Source organism: Bombus impatiens, unplaced genomic scaffold (genome assembly GCF_000188095.3).
Source record: "Bombus impatiens unplaced genomic scaffold, BIMP_2.2 scf_0091, whole genome shotgun sequence".
Lineage (NCBI taxonomy): Eukaryota > Metazoa > Arthropoda > Insecta > Hymenoptera > Apidae > Bombus > Bombus impatiens.
In genome coordinates this window covers 902761-929163 of record NT_176510.1, presented here as the reverse complement: position 1 = coordinate 929163, position 26403 = coordinate 902761, and the positions used below count along the sequence as shown (strand labels likewise).

General features: G+C 33.5%; 5 protein-coding genes, 2 long non-coding RNA genes and 1 pseudogene across 13 annotated transcripts in view; 4 read left to right on the top strand and 4 right to left on the bottom strand.

Moving 5' to 3' along the window:
• Positions 1 to 1475: 1475 nt before the first annotated feature.
• LOC117151130 lies at positions 1476 to 2186 on the top strand. The gene is made up of 2 exons (XR_004460819.1): positions 1476 to 1507; positions 1688 to 2186. It is a non-coding gene; the product is annotated as an uncharacterized LOC117151130 (long non-coding RNA).
• Positions 1992 to 6652, bottom strand: LOC100746248 (protein pigeon). Its single transcript, XM_003485978.4, has 10 exons — positions 6464 to 6652; positions 6152 to 6288; positions 5751 to 6066; positions 5414 to 5676; positions 4198 to 5345; positions 3689 to 4030; positions 3406 to 3620; positions 2429 to 2632; positions 2288 to 2359; positions 1992 to 2219 (listed from the first exon to the last, which is right to left on the bottom strand). Exons 1-10 carry the CDS (start codon positions 6519 to 6521, stop codon positions 2149 to 2151), a joined length of 2826 nt encoding a protein of 941 aa, XP_003486026.1. The 5' UTR covers positions 6522 to 6652; the 3' UTR covers positions 1992 to 2148.
• Positions 6653 to 6670: 18 nt separating this feature from the next.
• LOC100746127 (glyoxalase domain-containing protein 4) lies at positions 6671 to 8915 on the top strand. 2 transcript variants are annotated; one of them, XM_012394520.3, is made up of 7 exons: positions 6671 to 6881; positions 6953 to 7201; positions 7260 to 7309; positions 7445 to 7710; positions 7794 to 7949; positions 8027 to 8202; positions 8272 to 8915. In XM_012394520.3, the coding sequence occupies exons 2-7, from the start codon at positions 7112 to 7114 to the stop codon at positions 8377 to 8379; spliced, it is 846 nt and encodes a 281-aa protein (XP_012249943.1). In that variant the 5' UTR covers positions 6671 to 6881; positions 6953 to 7111; the 3' UTR covers positions 8380 to 8915. The 2 variants fall into 2 exon arrangements, with proteins under 2 accessions (XP_012249943.1, XP_012249944.1); XM_012394521.3 differs by having other exon boundaries at positions 6748 to 6881; positions 6962 to 7201.
• Positions 8916 to 9035: 120 nt separating this feature from the next.
• On the top strand, positions 9036 to 12317 carry LOC100741570 (poly(U)-specific endoribonuclease homolog). Its single transcript, XM_012394511.3, has 6 exons — positions 9036 to 9202; positions 9274 to 9513; positions 9591 to 9662; positions 10318 to 11398; positions 11471 to 11885; positions 11967 to 12317. The coding sequence occupies exons 1-6, from the start codon at positions 9151 to 9153 to the stop codon at positions 12198 to 12200; spliced, it is 2094 nt and encodes a 697-aa protein (XP_012249934.1). The 5' UTR covers positions 9036 to 9150; the 3' UTR covers positions 12201 to 12317.
• Positions 12158 to 12745, bottom strand: LOC117151131. The gene is made up of 2 exons (XR_004460820.1): positions 12628 to 12745; positions 12158 to 12500 (listed from the first exon to the last, which is right to left on the bottom strand). It is a non-coding gene; the product is annotated as an uncharacterized LOC117151131 (long non-coding RNA).
• A 39-nt stretch (positions 12746 to 12784) lies between these two features.
• Positions 12785 to 18418, top strand: LOC100746004 (poly(U)-specific endoribonuclease homolog). The gene is made up of 6 exons (XM_003485976.4): positions 12785 to 12969; positions 15666 to 15806; positions 16012 to 16170; positions 16248 to 17118; positions 17202 to 17631; positions 17713 to 18418. Exons 1-6 carry the CDS (start codon positions 12918 to 12920, stop codon positions 17944 to 17946), a joined length of 1887 nt encoding a protein of 628 aa, XP_003486024.1. The 5' UTR covers positions 12785 to 12917; the 3' UTR covers positions 17947 to 18418.
• A 53-nt stretch (positions 18419 to 18471) lies between these two features.
• On the bottom strand, positions 18472 to 20926 carry LOC105682142 (annotated as a pseudogene).
• Positions 20927 to 23808: 2882 nt separating this feature from the next.
• LOC100745810 (ETS-like protein pointed) overlaps positions 23809 to 26403 on the bottom strand; it is a 146539-nt gene continuing 143944 nt past the window's right edge. For all 6 annotated transcript variants that reach the window (XM_003485975.4, XM_003485974.4, XM_012394513.3 and 3 more), the window contains 5 exons: positions 25570 to 25770; positions 25166 to 25474; positions 24522 to 24797; positions 24134 to 24431; positions 23809 to 24017 (listed from right to left, as the gene is read on the bottom strand). In XM_003485975.4, the coding sequence (XP_003486023.1) occupies positions 23954 to 24017; positions 24134 to 24431; positions 24522 to 24797; positions 25166 to 25474; positions 25570 to 25770 (1148 nt within the window). In that variant the 3' untranslated portion in view covers positions 23809 to 23953. The remainder of the gene's footprint in view (positions 24018 to 24133; positions 24432 to 24521; positions 24798 to 25165; positions 25475 to 25569; positions 25771 to 26403) is intronic.

Genomic DNA, 26403 nt, shown 5'->3' with positions numbered 1-26403 from the left:
ATATTTAATAAAAGCTTTAAAGCTTTATGTTTTTTAGCTCCCTAGCCTTCGCTTATCTCTACGCTGCACCGATACGAATGAACATTTCCCCTCTCGTATATACGTACGTTTCTCTTGCCAAGAGCATCGGAGAAGAAATATGCGTACAATTCGAACGTTTGTCATTAGAATCTCTTATTTTTAGTGCGCATTTTAGCTAACTTTTTAAACATTGTATCGGTGATCTCTTTACTCATCTCTGATGCAAGCATAGGAAATAAATTCAAAATAAGAAATTTGTTTACCTTCTATCTCTAATGTAATATCTGGAGAAAATTAAGTATATATTAAGATAGGTAAATATGGAAACACAAAATCATTTTTTAAATATTCATATTCACTTTTACATAAAAATTATTAATACTGTTGTATGTTTGTACATATCTTCTGATATGTAGTTTTGTAATACTTTTCACAATACGCACAAAAGATTTACACAGATTACAATTTTCTCATAAATGATTCTTTTTGTAACTTAACTCACACTACACAATTCAAAAATTGTTGAATAATGCAAATAGGGTATTTTCAAAATCATGATACGATCAGAAAGAAGATGACCCAGGTGATGTGACTTGGGATGTGAATTAAGTGAATTAGGGGTAGGAATAAGCTGTGCTTGGAATACTGGATAGATGTTGGATATATCATAGTATATAGATTACATACTTAAATAATGTGGAAAATGGGATAGAAATGTAGTAGTATGTAGGTTATGAGGTATTAGGTATGAAAAGCAGTGTTATTTATTGTGGGATACATTATATAGGAAGTGGGATGTGAGATACGGGACCTAAAAATCTATACTTTCAACTTACTTTTACGTAAAGAATCATCTCCTTCCTGATTGTACCATGACTTCAAGAACATTTTGTATACGTATATCACACTGTGACACATATTGATAAACTAATGTAACAATAACTACAAAAGAAAATCACACACAAGCTTTTGATTAACTGATTAATCACATTAATATAAAATTATAGTAACTTAGTAACAAAAATTCAACTAGTAATATACAGGGTGCTCAGATTTTTTCTGCAAAACTTTATCTGCATAGTCTATAGGCAGGAATAAGAAAAAAATGTTATGTAAACATAATGATGACAAGAGAGTGCTTTCATTTTCAAGTTCACATTATAATTCCATTTTAAATATGTTGTCTGTTATTACAATTGTTTACTATAGTACAATTTCTTGATCATTTTGTTTAATTACAGCAAATATGTCATAAATTCTTTGCATTAACTCCTAACACATACTAATTTGTGTTTATAATAAACTTTATAATAAACGTTAATAATAAATTTCTTCTTTCACAATTTCTCACAAGCAAAGATCTATTGATGTGATACCTAATGATCTTGGGGGCTAAGGAATTATTTCCCCTTGGCTTATCCATCATTGAAGGTAGTGGTGATTTAACCTTTGCCATACTGGTTAACCAACTCACTGATCTTAGCAAGTAAATATTACAATATGTGTAAACATTTGTGTAATATTAGACAGATATCGGCAATGTGTCCTTATGCTGTGTCATAGAAATATTAGTCTGTTATCATTTCATATTTTTGTCATAACTTTTTAATAAAGCATTTAAGAGCCTATATTCATACACCATTCTTTTTCTTAATTTTGATTGTAGAATATGCTGACAAAGTTTTGCGGAAGAAAACTGGGTCATGATGTATACAAAAAACAAAGATATAGTTTTTGCAGCACTTATGCAATTGTAACATCATAAAGTAACCAGTTTATAAACTTGAGTGGAATAAACATTAATTTTAAAATATAAAATATTTTTAAAATAGTCATAAGAATTAATTGTTGATTTATCCAACTATAACATAATGCAAATAGAAACATGAGCATTAGTTAAATTATCTAAGTATTTAAAGTGTATTATTTGACTATTCTATTTAAAATCTCTACCCTGTATAGAATTTTCGATAAGAAATACACGAGAATTTATAAAATAAGGTTAAAATTATATGTTCATAAATACTAAATATTTTGGAAGATATTAATGGCACTTTGCACGATCGAATGACTATTTGCACTACACTTTCTATTATAACTGATTCTAGGAAATTAGAATACATTTACCTATAAAAAATCTTCTGTAGATGTTACTGTAGCTTCTATAAGCAGGCCAAAATCTAACTCAGCTAGACTAGCTGTAAAATATAATTAATTTATAATTGAAATAAGATTTGTGGGATCTAATAATATATTTGGTTCATACCTTTTGCTGTAAGAAGATCAAGAAATGTGTCTAATGGAGATAAACGATCTGCTGAAGGAAATGCTGCTAAACCTGTATATAATTTATTTAATAAAAACATAGCTGGAAATATTTGAGTTTTTGTTAATTATGTATCCTTACCATTATGATGATTTCTGTATTGCAATGTTCTACCTCGGTTTTGGCATATCTCACCAGATAAAATATTTGCAGCGTGTTCACGAGCTCTGAACATAAAGCTAACAGGATGTAACCATTGATTTAAAAGTCTTTTCGCTCGTGATCTTGGTAATAAAGATAATAAAGTTAATTTACGAATGGCATTTTCTTTTGTATCACTAATATCTGTAAGAAATATTAAATAAAAATTATAGAAATATTAAAAATTAAGGAGGTATTCTAGTCTAGAGGCATGAATTTCGGACGGTTTTTGAAACTCTGTACAAACAAAACAAAAAAAAATTTTTACTATCCATTTTTTATCATTTGTTTATTGATACTTTAAGATTACATAAAAAATTAACTAAAAAAAACTCAAAATTCACAGTTATTAACTGGCAAAGTGGGAGGTCCAAAAAAAAGGGTGTCCTGGCGTGCATGATTTCAACCCTTCTGGACATCTGAAGCAATAACGGATTCTTAATTAGTATAGATGGGGTTATAGCATGAACCTTGGAAAAGTCAAAACAATATTTTTTCACAAAATGGCGGCTGTTTGAGAAAAATTTTGATTAGAGCGTGGTTGAGGCGATAGAGAAATGTATAAAGAACATTCACACCAAACTTCAAATAAATCGGTTCATTAGAACTTGAGGTATCGTGCACGCCAACTTGAAAAAAGTAGTTTCGAGAAAAACGCGTTTAAAGTTTTGAGACAAGTTTACTCGGACAACGTCTACCGTCTACTATTCATTTGTTCCGGTCAGACCGGAGCAGATGCCGCGTCACAAAAATGGCTGTAACACATAAAATAATTGATATTTTGAAAAATCCTTTTAAGGACATATTCTTGAATGTCTAAACTTTGGAAATATGAAAAAAAATTTTTCGATTTTTCAAATTTCTAGACTAGAATACCCCCTTAAAATAAAAATAAATTTTTGATTTAAAGAATATACCAGCCATAATAATTTTGCTGACATCGACTTGTAATTCGAATACTGATCGTTGTACATATTGTAAAAACATTGAATATTTTAAGGTTCTATATCCAAGATAAGTAAAAAACGATGTGAATCCTTGTGGTGCTGGAAATGCTATACTTTCTATTGCGCGCCTATAGCGCTCCAATAATACGAACAATAACCATCGTCTTATTTCGTCTAATTGATCGCTAAAATGATATCTTAATTTAAATTTTGTTGCAATATATGCATAATTATTCACGAATGATTTACTTACACAAGAATAAAACCGCGCTCTTGTTCAATTCGTGGATCGACGCTAGCCGCTCGACATAACATTTGACAAAGAGCCCGCGATGTTTCTAATTGCGCAGCCACATGTCTAGTTGCCATTGCGTGAACGTGTAATGGAGTACACGATCCCTTAGGATGCGTTAATGATGTCTGGGTACCATGTTTTAATAAATACATGGATAATTCTCGTAAATTTACAGATACAATATGTTCCTGCTTAGAAGCAGTACAACTTTCTGTTTCATTAAATAGCAAACCTGAGTCCATGAGTTTATTACTACGACCACTTGATAAATCTCCAAGCGACACTGTAGCCACAACTAATCTGCAATATCATTAATACAAATTAATTTTTATCAAAAATATTGTGCTACTACAAATATAAGAGAATTGCTGAAATTAAAATATAAATTTATTTAAAGAGATGTGCAAGTTATTCATAAACATTCATGTAATTAAATGGGTTAAATAAAGACTTGTTTAAAATGTTACCCTCCACTTGGAGACATTGGTGTACTGGATCTGGATAATGCTTCAGGTTGATAACATGCTAAAGAAACTAATAATTTTTCTGCAATTTTACTCGGCTTAAATCTTGTTTTATCTCCGTTATTTTTACTAAGTTGATCCCACAATCGAGTCCACAAGTCACTGCGGTAAGGAATCAACCTTTGTTGCGGTGATAGTAACATTACAGATGTATTCCATAGTTTTTCATGACTCAATGTTATACTTAAGTCGTTCACTTTAATTTCAAAACTTATGTACTCTTCCATAGTCGTAACAGGCAACAAAGCCAATAAAGGTATAGCATCTGCTAATAAATTTTTTTGTACTAAAGCATATGAACCACCAATGAGAATTTCTTGCATGTACCGTACAATTTCCAATGATCTAGGTTTCTCTGCAATCGCACATACTAATTCTGAAATAATATCCAGATCATTTCTATGACAAAGAAAATAGTGCAATATACCCAAGCGTACTTCTATCGAATTTTCTTTACGAAATACTTCAGTAAGAAAGTCAGATGAGATTGTTAATTGTACTAAATCCAGTGTTGGTAAGTCTATTGTTAATATGTTCGTGTTAAATTGAGATGTACTGTTTCCTTCTAGGGAAGCTGTATCATATTTTTTTTTGCTTCCTTTGGTATTAGTTTCTAACTCAAGCAATGGTACCAAATAAGAAGAACGAGATGGAAGGGAAATTAAAGGACCACATAATATGTGGCAACATGGTTCATGATTTGTTCCAATTTCGAGAACATGAGTAAATAGACCTGGTACAAGAACAATCATGTGATGATGTTCATATATTGCGAATGTCGGTCGTATAAGTTTAGCATGAGACCATGGTATGCCTGGTATAACACAATGAATCACACAGCTGCGATGAAGAAGTGTTACAGAATATGCAAAGTGCACTGTATTAGATTCATTCAATGAATTAAGTACATGCTGCTGTGGTTTTACTGGGCGATATAAGTAATGATGGCAAACACAGACCATTCCCTTAGGGTCAGAAACTACAATAAGATCTAAAGAACAATCGTGAACCCTTAAAGGTATAACATCATCCTCATATGTCCCACAGTTGGAAGAAGTTGATAATTGAGGTAAATTTAGTGGTATATTTAGCTGGGGATGAAAAAATAAATTGTTTGAAATATGCGGAAATTATTATTAAACTGCAATTGGTTACTTACCACTGTTTCATGCGGCAATTCATCATGAAATTGAAGACCACTAAGTGTTGGATTAGTTCTTTCTGTTTTATTTTCTTTTTCCTCTTCATCTTCAGAAACTAAACTTATTGGAATTTTTTTATGGTGTATATGATATAAAACCTGATTTACCATGTCCCATTGAGCCCAAATAAATGCTTTAACTAATGGTTCAGATTTTAATTCTTGTATTGAATAAACATCTGATACAGACGTATCAAAGATTACAGTGTATATTATAATACCTATACCATTAAACGATTAAATTTAGTAATCCTTAACAAATATAAGTGTAATCTACATATTACACAATTCTTACATTCTTGATGAATTAATAACAAAAATTTATCCCATTGTCCATGTTCCTTTTCTTTATATAAAAATTGAATTCTCACTTGTTTAGATTTCTTTGTATCCAAACTGTGTATATTTACTTCTTGTCCTTTTAATTCAACAATAAATGCTTCATACATTTCAACTTCAATTGGTATACTCTGATCTTTGTCTTCTATAGACTCTGAATTTACCCTTGTCTCTACAGAAACTTTTTGTTTTATTATATATCCAAAAACAGTACGACTTTGATTTATTGTTGCTTGTACAATATTTAATACCTCTGTGAATTGGTGCAATACCTGCATCATGTTGCATTTTATTTATACTATATATATTTTATATAAAAAAGCTTGTATTCTTAGTATTGTATATAGATTAACATACCTGTAGCTTATCATTAATCCGGTCGTAGTGGCCTACAACTGTATATGATATGTTTACATTGTCCTTTACAGTTTCCTCTGTCCATCCAACTAATAAGGAACCATCCTTCTCTTGACCCAGTAATTTCCATTGTTCGGCTAAAAATCAAATTTTCATTTCACAGACACATTTTATTTCGTGTTATATATGATATTAGATGTAACAAACATTTACATTATAACCCGTAACCTTAGTCTTATACACAATTTCTCTAAAATCTTATAAATAAAATAGTTGCATCATTAATTAAAAATTATATATTGTCGCAATTACCTGAATGTGCTTTTTCTGACAGAAGTAAACATAATTTTGCTGCAAGGTTTTCTACCATATCTATCTATAAGTCTTCTCTAATGTATAATACTGTATAATGTTTTAATTTTAAAGAAACGATCAATAGTTTTCAATTTGATAAGTAGCGTAGATCGTATGTGTATTTTGACATTATCTAATATATTGTCAGCTACTGTTATGGCTACCATACATATATCGATTTGACGTTGATAGTGAATTTGTATCACCGTCTGAATTGTATTAAATTTTTATTAGCGCCACCTTTGTTACGAAAATTCTTATTAGATAATTCAGTATAGACAAGCCAAATAGATGAAAATATTTTTATATTTTTTAGATACTGATAACAAGATATCGTTTATAAGACACGTCAACAGTAATACGTATAGTTCAAGATATAAGCAAAAATAATTGCCTAGAATGAATACTTGAATCATATATAACGTTAATTCAATTCTTAATGATTAGTCATTACAGAGAACCGCAGAGGTATTAAAGCAACAGTTTTTCTTCAGAAGAGATCAGTGTGCGTAATCAGTATAGTAGGTATACGCCTCCCGTCTTATCCGCCAAAGAATTGGAAGTGTATTTCTTTGTGTAACGATTGCAAAAATAGATTTGTCAAAAATGGTCACCGGACGAGCGCTTCATTTTGTATTTAAAATACCAGATAGAAAAATAACTTGCAGATTTTACAGAGACATTCTTGGGATGAAGGTTAGTAGTTTAATAATTCGAATTGATGTCTGGATTTACGCAAGTTTTTTTTTTACAGGTGTTACGGCACGAGGAATTTGCCGAAGGCTGTGAAGCAGCTTGCAATGGGTACGCAATTAACTTTAGTCACGTACACATTTGTTGTATTTACTCTTTGTCTAATATATTATCATCAATTATAATATATTATATAGTAATCTTGTGCGAATTATTATGATGAAATATCTTACGTTTACTATGTAGACCATATGGGAATAGATGGAGCAAAACCATGATAGGATATGGAACAGAAGATACTCACTTTGTTATAGAGTTAACTTATAATTATGGGATCAAAGAATACAAAATGGGAAATGATTTTGGTGGGATAACAATCCGGTCTAGGGAAGCACTTCAAAGAGCACGATCAGGTGGATGGCCAGTGCAAGAAGAAAATGGGAAGTTTGTTCTACAAGCACCTGGTGGTTACAAGTATTATGTTATTGATGAACCACAACCTCTAGATAAAGGTATTAATATAGAACTATTTTAATTCTAATATATACATATATTTCTTAGATTACATCTAAGTAAAAGACTATTTCTCCAACAGATCCTGTAGAAAAATTAACTTTGTCCAGTTCAAACCTTGAAAAAACTACTGCTTATTGGAAAGATATTCTAGACTTGAAAGTATTTGATCAAACTGAAAACAGCGTATTATTAGGATACAGTGAAGATCAGGCAAAGATTGAATTTAAGGATATTGGTAATGATCTCATAATGTTGTGTAATACTTTGATAATACAGATTGCTGTAATGATTAAGCACATCTTGCTTGATTAGGTACTGAAATTGATCACGCTGCAGCTTATGGACGCATAGCATTCTCAGTTCCTCATGCAGAACAACCAGAAATTCAAAAGAGAATAAAAGATAGTAAACATAAGATATTGACTGATTTAATCACTTTAGATACTCCAGGAAAAGCTTCTGTAAGAGTTATTATCCTTGCTGACCCAGTAAGTACATTTAAAATACTATAGTTTTAAATAAAATACACGTACAGTAACAATTGTGATTATTTTTAGGATGGTCATGAAATTTGCTTTGTGGATGATGAAGCATTTCGACAATTATCAGTTCCAGATTATCCTAGTGAAGCAATTTTGGACAGATATATTAAAAAAGAAGGATAAACAATTAAGATAATACTTTGAAGCTATTGAAGCTATATCTTTTATAAAAAGACAATATTTTATCTCAGTATTTCTATAAATTTGAGAGACTGTATTAATACCACTTCAATATTTTAGAAAAAATATGTTATATAACAGAGACAATGCACTGGTTCTCACGCTGCATATAGCTGTTGCCTTGCAGAGCCATGTAAAAGCGATTCCACCCATATCCATTTAACTCTTACACTCTACAACTTTACACAGTATAAATTACTAAGACTCTGTAGTTTTGTACATATTTTTCTAATTCTGAATAAAAGAGTAGTTTGTTCAATTCGTGGCGGGGAAAAAGTTCGTCGTCTCTACATATAATATAACGATCAACATGAATTGTTTTCTAACACAAAACTTTTTTATTATGTATATTGTTACATTACTAAGTTTAAAGTACAAAAGAGTTTACAAAACTTGTTTCATAATTTAATGTTTCTATAAAAAATATGTATTTTCTGGTGGAGGTTGTTAATGAGATCAAATAAAAACTTGTTAAGAAATGTTGTTCTCACTACCAGAGATGTCCATATCTCTCTGAGGTCATTAGCAATGACCCCTTATTATGTAGTATGATCTTAAGGAAAGCCTGTAGATAATATTACAAGACGTAATGCATTTACTAGGAAAAGAAGTTTGATAAATATATCTAGAATATATATATATCCATCAAACGTATCGACGATATCAGTTTACTATTAACAGTTTACTAGTGCAACAACAGTACTTACTGTAATAATGAAATTCAAGACGTATTTTCTTATATTTATTTGCGTGTTTTTTGTAATCTGTAAGTATAGTCCGATTATTTTTTTACACAATATTTTTATTACTAATCTGTTATATATATACTTTTTATAGATGGTACTAGCGCAAAATATAAGTCTGGCAGTAAAATAAGTTTCGGTAAAGGATCATTTCATGGATCAACACATGGAAGATCACGTGGAACATTACATGGAACGTCACGTGGATCCTTATCTGGAACATCATATAGATTCCCATATGGTAGAACATCAAACAGAGCAAATTCTAATCAAGGAGTTCATGACTATGGAGTATCTAATAGTAAACCTTCACATTCCACAGGAAATTCTGCTGGTAACTTAATATGTTATATAATTTAAATATGCTATATACTATAATTTAGTTAATACAGTTATTGATCATAATTTTAGGACCAACCCAACAAAATAAAAATATTAATACCGATTTCGTAAAAGCTGAGGGTGGAGGAGCTACACGACCAGGTAAGTATTATTTTATGTATTAAGTAATATTCAGACTGTTTCATTTAACTGAAAATGACAGAATATCTCATAAAAAATTAAAGTTATTAAAAAGATGGTTTAGCAAAAGTTGTTTAGTTCAAAGAGAAACATTATATGGTGCAAATTATCTTTTTGCACTATTAACCTATTTATGTTGAGAAATTATTAGTTTATCAGATATTTTAACTTTAATTTGCCATATGAAAGACAAGGAAAGACGCGAGAGGGTATTCATGTGTTTACGTTATCTTTGTCTTATATGATGTCCCCTTTGAACTAAACAACTTTTGCTAAACCATCTTTTTGATAACTTTAATCTGTTATGACATATTCTATCATTTTCAATTAAACTAAACATCTTATATATCAAATATAGAATATGAATTAAAAAAATGTATGTCTTCTAATAAATTCAAACAATGTCTTCTGGAACATCATATCCGTTCTCTATAGTAACTAATCTTATTGTACCAAAAGCTGTAACAGAAAGCAAGCAAAATTTACCTTATCACCTATCTGAGCCCCAGGAACCTAATATGAGATTTTCTGCGGGTTTACCTCAAAGCATAAATATTATAAAAAATTGACTCATATACCAGTTTGTAGACTATATGTGAAAATATTAATATTATAGGTCAGGCAACAATAGGCCAAGCAAATCCGACCTGGAGTAATCCTTATTTAAGAGACAATAAACCAACTGTACCAGCTCAACAACATTCTCTAGCTTATCCAGAAGCTAATAAATCGCCTGTTCCAAATTCTCTACCAGCTGTACCAGGCTTTCAACCACCTCCAATTGGATTCAAGTATCCACAGACTCATTCATCTAGTGGTACTTATCCTACTAATCCTATACATATATCTTCGAATCCTATTTCTCATCCAAATTACCCAACAAATCCAATACCATCAGGGAATCCTTATTCTACACATCCCTCTTCATTTCACCCAACAAATTCAATGCCATTAGGGAATCCTTACTCTATACATCCTTCTGGACCTGCTTTTAATGTACCTGGACACTCTCCTTCTAATTATCCACAGCAAACACATGTACTTGCACAACCTGCAGTACAGCCATTTGTACCTGGCCAAACTATTCTAATGATGCCTGGACAACAAGATTCTGGTCGAGGTTTTGGCCAAATGGTTAAAGAGGCGCTTGTCTTTTCAACAATTAATGCGGGAGTAAATAGATTAATAAATCCTCATACTCATTATGTAGAAACAAAGCCTGCTGACTCTGCCCCACCAACTCCTACAACTCATGTTACTTACAACAATCAATATTTTAATACTGTATCTGACGGCTATAACAAAATGAATTCCACAAACGTACCACAAGGAACTGAATTTCCTACCTCTCCAACTGGACTCCCTAATTTTCCAAATGGAGCAATTACTTCAAATGTAGGAGGAAATAATATCCCCTCATTAGGAAGTGCGAGTCCAAACATACCAGACATTCCAAGTTCAACTACAAGACACGTCTTTGGATCAGGCACAAATGAGAATGTAATTACTTCTTCAAGTGGATCTAATAATCCTGCTAATATAAACAAATCATTTGATTATACGATCTCGGACGATGAACTTTTTAGAATATCAGAAGAGCTGTTCGCAAAAAATTCGCGCAACATGAACAACTACATAAAAATGAATTTACAGACTCGAGTTATGTCAACTAACATAACGGATGAAGCCGAAGAGCCGTGTGTATCTAATCATTGTCGACTTTTAAATAATTTGAGTGATTGTTCTCGCTTATCAATCTCTTTTTTTAGATTATTCGAAGTAGACCCAGAATTATTAGAGTATCCATCAATTTCTGTAATACGAACTCTATACGATAGCTACGAGTATGATTCTCGTAAAAAATTGAATCGCAGTTTGGAAATAAGGAAACAAGAGAATCTTTTGCTCGACATCTTCCTAAATACAAACGAGATGTCAAGAGCTATGGAATGGCTAGCTGATCGTGGATTTATCGCTCCGGATGATTTCGAAAGAAAAGACGTACTTCGTCGAATTTGGTTTACTGTATTCAACGGAAGTACATGTGGATTCGAGCGTGTGTTTGCGTCTGAAAAATATGGCACAGCCATTATTGGTGTGCAAGATTGGATTTATTTCGAAAACCAAGAATCTTTGAAACGCATAGATTACATGGGCTATGTAGATAAATTGGATCTTGGAAGTGTAAATGATTTAAGAAATACTAAAGAATTATTCTTATTGAAATAATACTATATTAGCCATTTAATATAATTATTTTTTCAGACTGCTTCGTTGGTGAAATTAAACTTCCAACAGGATGGAAACATTAGACAAAATGCAACAATATTTGTGGGTACTTTACCTGAGCTGGAGATGGCTTTGTACACAATATGCTTCTACACAAGACCGAATGATCTCTGCCCAGTTTCCCTCGGAGCCACTAAGTTCACCATTTATACGCATTCATTTGCCTATTTCGGAATCCAAATTATAGATTTCGCTTCTCCAATGTTTTAATATACAAGATATTTTATACATAGTAATTATTGTATATATAGGGACCAATATAATGTAGGCTACATTGCTCTATACATGTAGATAATTCATTATCAGCAATAAAGTTATTAACAAAAAGAAAACATTTTATAATATTAAATTATTAACGATATTGAACTCGATAATATGAAGAAATACTTATTATAAGTAAAAAATAAAAAAATATATTTTATTTTCTTCTGGATCCTTCTCCAATTCTTTCAATTAATTTTTCAATTTTTTGGCTTGATACGATCTTAAGGCCGTAAAATTCGGTTTCTCCTGAAAAATAAAATTACAATTAATCACTGAATAAAATCTTTGCAAAAGGACGCTGGAAGGAACAGAGCCATTAAATATTTATGAAGAGCAACGTCCTTGCAGGTAAAAGTCAGGGACATGTCATTACCTTAAGAACCTCCTTCATTACCAGTTTGTTCTATTAGATCCCTATTATTTGTTGCGAACGCATCAAAGATCAATGCGAGAGGAGAAAGCCCACGACGTATAACGTATAACTCGCTTTGTAATTCCAAACTAGTTTCAGCGTAGTTTAGTATGCGTCAGTTCACGAGAAGTCTTTTAGTAACGGATTAACCGTCAAGCAGTGCGCATCGATCATTCTACGAAGAAATCCTTGATCGTACTATCGACTTTGAATTGTAAATCAACAACCGAAATAGTCAGACAGCGAGAAACATGAACATCAAGATAGCTCTGATCTGCACGAGTCTCGTTTTGTTCGTGTTTGGTAAGTAAGTTTCTTTATAAATAGCATAACCAATTTAAAACGGCAAAAAGAAATCGTCCTTCCTTTGCTGAATGTTTCAACTATGTGGTAATGGATTTACTGGGTTTTACCTTGATGCAATATTTCACGATTCACGTTAGAATGTATTACAAGGAATTTTATGAGATTAAACTTATAAACGACCAAGTGAAAGTACTTTAACAAAATTTCTATGTTAATTTATACGTCTGTAAAATTACTGCCTATCTACGGTGTCAACACGATTAAGAATTCAAGCTTCTAAACGATATAACTGAACTAAAGGAATTCTAAAGACAGAGAAAACATTCGAGAACAGAGCATTCTATGAACTGTTTAATTGCATGTTTAACTGCATCATGAAGCTGCAACCAAACAATTCATAATAAGTTCGCCGAGACTAAATTACTTGCGCTTGAGCGCACACCGATGCATGCCAGCATGATATCATGTGTTCATTTGTCTGTATTCGAAGTCGCAAAGAAGTCGCAAAAGATCATAACTCTCCCTAGAAAGTCGCAGCCATACGGAGGCGAGCACTGAGTCACTCAAGCAATTCCACGAAAGGTGGAATTTGTTCCGCTGATATGGTCATGAAAATCTAATTAGGTTTCATGAAATTCGTTAAGTAGCCGTGGTTTCTGTGTAAACGACTACTACTCCGGTAATAGAGTGCTGATAATCAACTCCAAAGATTTTATTTGCTCTTTCAAAGTTGTATCGTAGCACTAAATACAAAATTACCCTAAAATAACATACAGAAACAAAATATTAGCATCCTAAAAATATTACTGAAGAACTATGGTCCCATATATTTAAAGAGCATTTAGTTTATAAAACATGGAGATTAGTTTAATACTTGACATTCAAATAGATTTAATGGAAATAATCAGGTTCGCGTGTTAACGATATATCATTATTTTATTTAGCGAATTGTTAAATTGTTAGTGACTATATAGAATAATTTATCATAGATTGATAGAGAAGCTCAACAAGTTGTAGGTGGAATATTATGAATCGTAATGGAATAATATACTCGAGCACGCAGCACTCGTTATGAACAAAATTGAAATATTATTTCTTTCAAACTCTCTGACGCGGTACATTCTATTTAACCAATGGTAACTTCTGTGTGCAATATTTTAAATTTTAATGATTGCATCGCATTCTGTTCATACAGAATAATGTACGTTTGAATACGTAATCTCCGTCAAGATTCTATTCAGTGATTTCATTCGTTTTACGCTTCGTTAATTTGATAACAGATAATTCGTTCACACAATAAGCTATATATATATATATATATATATATATACAGAGATATATATATATATGTCGCGTTAGGTTTATAGGCGCGTAATGAATCTTCATTCGGACTAGCCATCGTTGTTGTACAATAGAGATTATATTTACTGGTATAAATATTGATTTTTCCAAAGTTTGACAAATAACCGTGGTGATTAAACACTCGAGATGTTAGTGACAATGTTCTTAGGTTCAATAACGAATCCACGGTCAACGGGCTAACTCTTTGTTACACGTATAATATATTTTGAAGCACAAGGTAACGTTTGCTGTGACGCTCGGTATAATACTGCACGTACAGACGATGTGCTGCCCGCGTAGAGCTGACATTGCTCCTGCCCAGGGTTTGATTGTTAATACAACGTGTGTCCCACAATATTGGCACTTCTCTGTTAGGTAAAAACCTTCATCCCGTGACCGTGGCTACGTTCGGCGACCAGTTGTGTTACCTCGAGCCCAAGCCCACCATCGGGCAAGCATAAAGTTTTATCATTTAAGTACAGCTATAATAAATAGTCTAGACTAAAGCATTAGGGATCTTCCCAAAAATTCCAAAAGAAAGGCTCCGATGACCCCTCATCTCCGACATAATCTATAGAAAAGTATATATTATAAACATATATATACATGCTTTCCTTACCCCTTCAGCTAATAACCAACAAGAAATATATTTATACAGATTGAAATGACCCCAAAAGCCAATCGTAAAAAGACGTTTCAAGAATGTCTGTTCTCGGAATTCTGCACTCAATAGATATTGATTGGGAATGTATGAAGTCCCTAATTGATAGAATATCAAGTATATAAATCCGACAAACATTCGAGAAATACCAGGAATGATACAATCAAGAAGTTCAATTTCTTCTTTCATAGAGAACTAAAAATACAAAAAAATAAATTATTTTTTCTTTATATTATATTACATGAGTTTTACGGCAATAGATGAAAGTGTGCCACCATGTTACAAAAGTTAAACTAAGAAAATATATTACATAAACGTAAACATGTTTTATATAAAATATCTTAGTAACATAGTATTATACAGAGTATGTAATAATAATGGATTAATCTTTTCTTTAACACAATATGAAAATAGGTTGACAACATTTACTTTAGCCTTATTTCAAAATCTTATCTATTTTCATGAATGTAAAATTAATATCTGTGAAAAAACGAGATTTATCACATATTTTATTAATTATAATTCGTTTCAGTGAATGCAGTAGAAATTCCTTATATTAGTTTGTGACGTGTATTTATATATATATATATATATATATATATATATATATATATATAATTTGTGTACAATTTACCGAGAATTTTCATTCAAAAGTATTGAGTCGTACTTAAATTGTGGTAAATTTTCACAGTCGACATCGGAGAAGGAAAATGGTCTGGACGGAGAACCGGGAGCAGCAGTGGTTGGGGGAGTTCTATATTTCGTTCGAGGTCAACACCTCGTCCTCGTTCATCTCAAAATTCTCGAAATACGTACCAGCAAAGTAATCAAGGTAATTCTCGTATGAAAATATTCGACAATATATTATGCGTCCTTTGCGCTCTGCAATGGAATTAATCATCAGCAACACATGCTCGATTATCGATTAACTGCTCACGTATTCAATTTCTTTTTAATTGGTCGGTGACTTGCCAGCAGTATCGATAAGTAAACTTAGCTATTTAACGATCATAAATTATTGGTTATTTCTTGTACAGGAGGCTCCACTCCTGATAAAATAGGATGGAACGTTGCGAACGATAAGAAACCAGCAAGTGGAAGCAATATCAATACCGCGCCTAAACCATCTGCTCCTATATCCGAACAGAGTTCTAAGACTAGCGCGACTAACGTTCAATCTGGATACAAGCCTTCAGGTATCCGATACTCCTTTTAGACCGGATATTAATGTAATATTCATAGACTAAAATATTTAATGGGCAATGATTTCTAGGTGGATATCCTAGTCAACCAGTCGGCAATCCTTATCATACCAACTCCAACCCGAATCTATCACCTGGGCAAGGTCATAATCCATCAATTGGGGGTTACAACCCTTCAGTTGGAGGTTACAATCCAGTTGGTCAAGGATACAATCCCTCTCTAGGTCATGGTTATAATCCAGCACCTGGTCAAAGCTACAATCCTGGAATAGGAGGACATGCACCTTATCCTGGAAATCCATCTTATGGTGGATACAATCCAGGCTTTGGACAGTCTTTTAGTCCATCCATGGGACAGACGCCACAACAAACGATTCTCTTATCGCAAGGACAGAAACCTGGTATAGGGCAATTAGCAAAAGAAGCATTCGTCTTCGCTGGTGTGAGCGCCGGAGTGAACGCAGCCGTGAATCGATTAATACCAGGAGGAATCTATGGCACGAGAGGCACTAGTAGCGGAACTGGCGAAGTGGTCCCCAGCCACACCCAAATTACTTATAATAATTACTATAATAATGGAACTGCTATTGTCCCGCCTCCAAATTCTGATCAACCGGCAGCTGCCGCAGCTCCTACGGCTCAACCAGCAGCTGGTTCGATTGCTCAGCCTCAACCAGCTCAATCAGCTGCTCAACCTGCCGCTGAGACATCTCAAGCTTCACAGAATAACGCAGGTACCAATGCATCACCGAATAATCAAAACTCTCAAGATTCAGCACAAAACAATCCTAATCCTCTGGGATTCGTCACCTCTAATGATGACATCAAAAAGTTAACGGAAAATTTATTCGAGAAAGAGAAGAACAGTGCTCTTAAGCATATAACGATCAATTTGCAAGGCCAGAAGAAAGATGATAGCACCAGCGACGACGCTGCTGAACCGTGAGAATCCATTTACTTTGAACTCCTAGAGTTAAAAATAAATCATAAGCTGGTGTTATAGTTCCAAACTCTACGTATTTCAGGTTGCTGACTGTGAATAACGAAGCTTACGAGATTCCAACCGTGAAAGCCGTGATAGCCTTACACGATAACTATGAACTTAACGTTAAAACGAAAGAGACGGTCACGTCAGAAGAGCGAAAAGAGGAATCGGAACTTCTTGATAAGATCCTAGAAACAGACGTGATGAAATCAATGATGAAATTCTTGGCCGATAAAGGATACATCCAAGATGATGAATATGAGTTTAAGGATACTATGAAGCGCATATGGTTCTCTCAATTCAAACGAATTGACGGAGATGCGTCGAGTTCCGGTTTTGAAACTGTGTTTCTAGCTGAACAGTTTGACTCAGATATAATTGGACTACATAATTGGATCTATTACGCGAAGCAAGAAGCAGAGAAGAATGTCAATTATCTTGGATATATGAAAGAAGTCAAACTGGGTGATGTAAGTAACAATATGTAATATTCGTAAACCAACGATCAAAACAGTTCATATTGTTAATGTTCACTGCATTATGTTTTACAGAAAGGAGCAGTTTTAAAAATACGTTCATCGCTAAACGGTATAGTGCAACCAGTCTCAACCATTTTTGTCGGTACATCACCGGAATTGGAATTCGCTTTGTATACGATGTGCTTCTTTACTCGGCCTAACAACCCTTGCCCAATTTCTTTAGGAGGAACTGAATTTGTGATTTTCGTGAGCAGAGTCAATTACTTTGGAAAAGATATTTTAATTTCGGGATATCCTGACGTTTAGTTTAGTTGAAATAAAATCTGCATTTTATAACATTTAATAGATTTTACATTATATGTTAGCTAATGTAATACTGACTTACGCAATTTCACTGAGAAGAATTAAAAAATTTGATAAAAATATGTAGAACAGAATTTAAATTGTTGCAAGCGAATGAATCTATAAATGAGTTCCCCTTTATTTAATATATAGCATACGAAAAATGTATTACTTACCCGAACGATTTTTATATGGCGTCTTTCTAAATCTGTTAGTTCCAAAAGAGGTATTATGGATGGTCGTCCATGAGCACATTGAGTAGGTATCTTCGTCTTGTTTAGTAATTTCAAAAGCCGCTTACATTCTTTTAATGAAAGTGGATCTCCGAATTTTATAGCTCCTAAAATACTTTTCATTAAATGGTAGTGAATATAATATGTTATAATGTACAAAAAGATGAGATTATTATTCTATTAATATTTTCTGTTGAAAAATATATACTCTATCTATTTATACTTTACATGTTGTATATTTTGTTTATTAAATTGTTTACAAAATTATAAATGAAAAAGAAAGAAAGAACATACCATGGCATGCTTCCATTGCAATTGCGTTGTGAATGGTAAATGGTAAAATGTTGGTTGAATAATTACTATCATAACTTGGAAAGTTTTGTACTAATTCGTTTAAAAGATTCTGTACTTTTAACTTTAGTTTTAATTCATCATGATAGTATTTGTTCTTCCTTAAACATTCTGGCACTGCACGTATCATTACTGTGTTATTATCTATCACACTAAAAGTTATACCAAACTTTTTTAATATCATATTATTAGATAAGAGTAAATTGCAGCTACTCGCAGGAAGTTGTATGATTATAGGATCTTTTAATTTGATGGAAAACAATTGAGTTCTTATCTGTGATTCATATCCTAAAAATCAGTTACATAATCAATGTCAGTATAGCTTTTTTACTTTATTTTTATATAGAAGATTTTTGTAAAGCTTTACCGTAAAGCAAATGCTCATATCTAATTCTTTCATGAATTGCATGTTGATCCATTAATAAAAGCATCTTCATATTATTTTGGGTTATTAAACCTACTATCAGTTCATTATTTATTTGGCCTAATACCTGAAATTACATGATCAGTTGTAGTTCAACTTTTCTCATTGTAATTCCAACTATATACTTACTTTAATAAGTTTCAAAACTTTCTTATTTAAAGTGAATTCACGAAATCGCTGGACAGTTTTACATGGACGTATGTCAAGTTCTTGATGAGGCAATATATCTGGAATTTATAGGGAAATATATCATAAATAATTTCATACTATAATTTTCTGATTAGATTAAAAATGTTTACTCTGCAATCCAGATTTCAATTTGATTGAACATACACTTCCGTTATATTTATTTAAAATGTCTGTTTTTACCAATTTTGTGTTTCCACGTAGTAATTTATGCAATTTTTCTGGTAGGAAATCAAAATGCTTATAGAATTTTAGCGAATCATTTTCTAGTTGTTTCCAATCCTTAGGATAAGACCAATTAGACCATTCAGAAAGAGTTAACTGCATACTGTTTTTGTTAAGATTATCAGTTTGTGAAACAGGTGTAACTAAATCTTCTGCAGTCAACCGTGTTTCATTACCTTTTCTAAATTCTTCTTCGCATAAAGGTTTAATACCTCTTGTAAAAATATGTAATATTTTGCTTCTAATACATTCCATTAAATCTTGTATATTAGAAAATATTAAAGTTCGCTTCTTATTTTCAACAGTAAAAGTATAATTATTACACACAAGAAATAGTAAAATGAAAACTGCCTCTTTCTTTGGTATATGTTCATATTGTTGTCTTTTGAAGAACTTTAATGTATTAATGAAAGTAGTTGAAATTATTTTTAAGATTAAGGGACAATGAACAAGTTTATTATTTAGAAAAATATATTGAGAAGCTGTATCTTTAGAATCAGCTAATCCAATGTATGCGATGTATTTGATATTAGGCTTCTTCATACATCTTATATACCATATTTTATGAAGTAACACTTCTAGGCTATATAATGACTTAAAGATATATATTGGATTGTGTGGCTTAGTGATTATCATGTTAATTTTCTTTTGATGATCATCTCTTATGGTGAATGAAGTCTGGAAACATAAAATATATCTTAATTTGAAATACAAGGAATACTTATAAATATCAAGCATTCATTTACCTGAGGATTGGCTATGGCAATGTTTCCAATCAAATGATACATGAAAGTTATATTCCATTTACTTAAGGATAACTCATGGAATCCATGAATGCTTACTGTAGTACCTTGAGAAGGTCTTCTTTCAATTTTAATAATTCTTGGTTCACAGTTTACTTTGAAAATCTGTGAGCATTAACAACTTGTTAGTTTCTACTTCAAATGAATTCTTAATTATGAAGATTACCTTCATATATGTTTTATGTGACAAATAATATCTAGATGTTATTATCATAGCATTAGACAATCTACGAATGTTAATAATCGTATGCTTTCTCCAGCTGCATAAATTATATATGTTTGAATAATTCAAAGAAGTTTCATTATTGTATTCTGCCATCACATTTAATCGCATTTTCGGTATTCCTATACCATTGTCTATTACTTGAATTTTACGTTGTTCAATGTGAAATCGTATTGCAATTGCTGTAGCGTTGGCGGATAAAGAATTTGACACCTGTTGAGGAGATTTATAAAAATGCCAAAAACAAAAGACAAAAGATAAGTGGTACTTTATATTTGTTTAAATAGTAATATACCAGTTCTAACACACAATCTGCAATATTCGTCACATTAGTAGCAGCAATAATTGACGCTTCCATTTTAATCTGAACCACGTTCACGCTGCAACAATGAAGTTTTTTACGCGCCTTTGTCTCCCTCTACTAGCAATCAACAAAAGAAAAGCATCAATAACAATCTTTCGATCTTACGATCTGTTACTTAATATCCCACAACTTTATTATCGGATTTAAAGATGTTTCAGAATAACATCTCTGAGATAAAGATTAAAATACAATATTCACCAATAGATTCTATTATTTAGTTCTTTAAAAAACTTCGATTATTCACAGATTTATACACATTAGACCACTCAACAATTCTAATCTTCTTTTCTTCCATTGAGTTGCAAATTATGCGTATTACTAGATAATATTATATGATAATACTAAATGCTATTATTACCTTTACTATATGCGAATTAAGGAAGATGTTCGTAACGTATGCGCGTGTTTAGAAATTTTGAAATGCGCCCAATTTCAGCATCCGAATAACATCTACGCATGCGTACAGTGACCGATAAGGAAGAGTATCGCAGTCGATAAGAAAGGAATAGTTGCCGACGGAATTCCATTATAAATGCTTATCAGCAAACGGTAACCAACGAAATATTGATCTTTGAATTTTCTAAAAAATTCCTTTAATGTGAGTAGAGTGATGATTGCCTTCCATTTAAACAAAAATTACTTTCTTGTCGACGACACGTATAAAAATTTTAGAGATGACTATAATTACTGGTCACAGCTTTTGACAAATACCATAGATTTGTTGTTATTCTAGATTCTTGGACGATTTATTGAAAATCTACTCGAAATTTTGTAAGTCTACCGATGTCGACATCATTATACTTATATTTTGTAGTTATAATTATTGAATATGACGTTGAATGAAATTGTCCCTTTGTTCAGTATATTTATAAAAATTTCTTTATTTTATTGCAACTACTGAAAAATTTTCACATGTCGCTGTCGTAACTTCACATAGTTGTCGGAAACGATGATTGAATGCTTTACACACATATATGCATGCAGTAGAGCTTTACATAATTTTCGTTTTTTCCTTTATTCGATTAAAAATATTCAAACTTAATTTACGAATGTCTAGTCCTGTGCAGAGAAGGAGGGATTTATAAATCATTTCATACGTGTTTCTTCATCAAATTTTTACAATGTATTCGAAATTACACAATTATAACGATTCCGTTAATTTTATTCGATACCTGTCCGTGAGTTACTTTTCAAAATTGGTATACTGTTAATCACATATGTCGATAATCTATAAAGGTGTCTAAATTATTCCGTTACATATAGAAAACTTAACAATCGTGACGGATATGTCAAGATCTTTTATCTCGCGATTAACTTAATTTCTTCTTGAATCGCCATTAATCGTCATCGATTTACGAGTCTTTCTTTTATAATCTTCATTATGAAATATATTTCAACCATAGTTTTCGTTTCATCTTCGTCTCTTTCTCTCTCTCCCTCTCGCTCACCCTTTCTCTCTTGATCCGAACATTTAACAAACACAATTAAAGAAACTTAATTTATATAAAATACGTAATGTTACATACGCTTATAGATATGTAACGCGTTTAAGAAACTTCCTCATTCTTTTTTATTCATTGTCGTACATATCAATACAACCGATATTGTTACAATAATTATTACGTCCAACAGAACAACATTTTTACAACGTAGAAAACGCTCATCGAAATACGGTGAGAATCACGCAAACTAGTCGCAACATTATAGTCGAATTCCGTTTATACACGCGTTATCGAGTGTTCCACACGTGTACATATTATATACAATGCAAATGATAAAGTATCACTTAAGAACGTCGATATTTTAATTATTGCTATGATCCGCAAAATGATAGTGTTACGGGTTTCTGATGAATTTGGAAGATTTAACGAAAAACTTTCTTCGGATAGCAAACGTCATTTTCTTTACGCGTACAACATATTACAAATAAAACTGCATTTGAAATAGAAAAGTGATGTATGCTGATTTTAATTCTAACAGTTATTCGATATTCGAAGATATCCGAGCTATTAAACGAAAAAACATATATTAAATTTTAGTAGTCGGTAATCTTTAAAATTAAAGCGCCAAGAAACGTTATCATCTTCTATTCCAAATACTATTTTACGGGCCTATGATGTTCAATACTGGTTGCACGTCGCCCCTTCCTTCGAAAAAATGATCACTTCTTTTTATCGTTAGAAAAATATGGAGATCAACGAAACGAAATGATTTCGTTAGAAAAAGAAACGCGTTCAAACATACAACTTGTAGCGAAATTAACAGCATACTTTCTTCGCACCTGAAACGCTGTTAATTATAGTCCTCCAACATTATTCACCTGGGACTGGTCGCACGTGAAACATCGAGGAAGCGAATAGGAAAAAAGAAAGATCGGTAATAGTATAAAAGGAAGTTTGTTTTGCAGTTGTTGCAGCCAAGCGAGCTCGGAAACACAGTATTTTTAATACTACAACTTAGTAATAATCTACACGTAGAAAAGCATTTAAACGTCGAATTCAAGCTCGCCGTCTATAATAATGGTATAATGGCTTTATTGTAGTAAAATTATAGTAATAACAATCACATATGGTGTTATCTATCAACGAGATGTAACACGCATGTTTAAAATGATGAGACATAAATAATTTAGACGCATCGTGTGCTCGACGTAGTGCGTAGAAATTATGTAACATTAAAAATATATATATATATATTTATATATATTTATATATATATATTTATATGTATAATATATATAATATGTATAAATTGTTGAGTTATTTCCTATAAATATCTTCTAAAATCTGGCTTGGCAAATTAATCACTTAGAAACAAATTCACGATTTTCATTAACTTTAGGCACCAATGGTATGCAGACCCTGTCTTTGGTACATACGACCGATTCGATTTTATCATGTATCTGAACGTTAGAAGACATCAATTGGTTTTGTCTTCTATTCATTAGAAGAATTCTTTCGTTTATCAATACACCAGTTACTCGTTCCTTCGTTTCGTTTGTTCGTTTCACATTGTTCGTTACATTGTCAGTTTGAACTTTGTTCCATCGCGGTACCAAGGAATCGCTCGGATTCCTCTTTCTTCCCTCTCTTTCTTTTTTTTTTCTCCTTCTTTTCAATTAGTAAAACGACACAGTCCTTAAACACGTCTGATAACAGAAACTCAGTCTTCTTCCTTCTTCTCTGGCTTCAACTCGACCATTGCGTGCAGTTCTTCCGGACTGTACCTACGAACGAACAATGATACTATAAAACACGATCATCGTTATCGTCCTAACCGATTATCGTCGACTGCTCTCAAGAGAACCGAACGATCAGAGCATCGTTTCTGTCGCACACTTACCCTAAGAGACTCTGTAAGTCACAGACAAAGCGGTAAACGTATCGTTTGCCAGCTGTTTTATGTATAATATTCTTGTCGTAATAATAACGGAGACCACGGCTCAGTTTCTCGTAGTTCATTTTAGGCTTGTTTTTACGGATGCCCCAACGACGTGCCACTTCGTCCGGATCCGTCAACTTGAACTCCCAGCCATCGCCAGTCCACGAGATAAAGCCTTGACACGATTTGTCTGTTAACAGCTCTAACAGAAATTGCCAGAGTTGAATGGGACCGGAACCGGTAAAGCAGGGTCCAGTGCCTGTTAACATTAGAAAGTAGCCCTTCCTTAGAACGAACTTTTTCGAAAAACCCAGGAGAATCGTATTCTAACTCGCGAGCGATTAATTACTTGTATAACCGGGGATCATCGCGCTCTGCAACAGAGGTTTCTGATCAGCGTTATTTCCAATAGACGAGGGATGATGAGGATTGGAAGAATCTCTTGGACCAAGACCAGCCAAGAATGCCGGATGATGAGACAGGTGTTCGAGAGGGCCGACTCCCCATTGATCACCGCCAACGCCGCCACCTCCTCCTCCGCTTCCGCTTCCTGGAACCGTTTGGAATGGCGTAGCGTCGTATTGTCCGTAACCACCGCTCTCGCTGTATCCTTCGTGGTAGCGACCTAGGTTGCAAAGCATCGATTATAATCGTCGAACGATCGTTCAAATATCATTAATTAAGTCTACTGTTCTCCTTGCTGTTTCTGCTCCTTTTTCTTCTCCTTCGTATTTTTTTATCTCAATATATTTGTATCTCCTTAGATATTCTTCCTTTGAATACCTTGTTAGTAAATTCATAAAAAAAAAAAGAAAAATATGAGAAAGACAAGGAGCAAATATATCCGAATATCTTAATGACCAAAAGCAAAAACATTTTAGCAACGTCTAAGGATACCGATCAATTCGATGACATTTATATCGAACGTAAATTGCAGATAATAATATAGATTGGAGAACAGCAGCTCGAAGTTTCTTAAACCATTGAGATTACCTCGAGGATAATTTTTAAACGGCGATGGCTGATACTTCGGCTCGATTTGAATTCCACTGGCGCTGTAAAATTCCGGCGAGCCATCCAGGTTGAAAGGATGCGGCGGTTGGTGATCCTGCGGCAGACTGTGATACTCGGACGCCTCATCGTAGCCGGAATAATGTGCCGGAGTCATGTAGCTCTCCGTTGCCGTTTGACTAACCCTTAAGTCGCTCTCGTTAGTCCCTGTACCCGTGAGATCGTTGCCACTCGTCAACCCTGCTCCACCGCCTTGCAGGTGCTCCGTTATATGGTGGTTGCCATAATTCGCTGCTCGACAATCACGAACCATATTCAAATTCTACGATCCTCCTTTGAAAAATCGATAAATCCACGAAATATTCGTTCCATTTTCCGCTACTTACACTCCGTCTTCAGTTGGTTCAAGTTCCGTAGATGTATGTACGCGTTGTTCGCGTTATTGTTATTATTATTGTTGTTGTTGCTGTTTGGAGTACTGGAATGAGAGTTGGGCGCTTGAGCGTTATGGCTGTGAGGTGGCGGCGAGGTTTCATCCCTCTGGTTCTCGTCTTGGCACACGGGACTGCGTAGATGATTGTAACCTCCTTAAAAATATCACCACAAAAGCAAACGCGTTACGTATGTTCCACGTACCCTTAAATCACTGTGTTTTGCGAAATCTGCGAATTATTCGAAATCGATCGATCGAAGGGGGGCGCGACGATTTTGTTCACGCGGCTCCGCGGATCCAAGCGAGTCTGCCTGTATTTTTATTTTTTATTCTCTTTCTGTCCAACGACGCAAGGTGTCCGGATAAAACGATTTCGACGAAAGCGGTGGAGATTTTCAAGCGTCATACGACCAGGGTTAAAGAAAATTCGAATTCCGTGGTTTCTGTACGCTGTTAGGTCCCCCTCGTCGTCGTGTCGCTGTACTCTGCTTCCGTTCGAAGGATAGCGGATTTTCGCCGACCGGCGTGCGATTTCGATCGTTTCGACTTTTCGCTCGGGCTGGCAGCATTCGCAGCGAAGGGTCGCGATGGGAAATCGTTGGAACCTGGGGAGTGCACGGTGTCACGAGAGGCACAGAGTCTGCAGGGAGGAACCGCTGACACGTGGGCGGCGCGCATCTCGACGATTGGCCCGAGCCAACTCCGCCTATCCTCGACTTCCTTTCCTCGGCCACGAGAAACCCGTCGCGCGTCCATTACGGAGGCTGCGACCCGCTTCGTCCTCGTC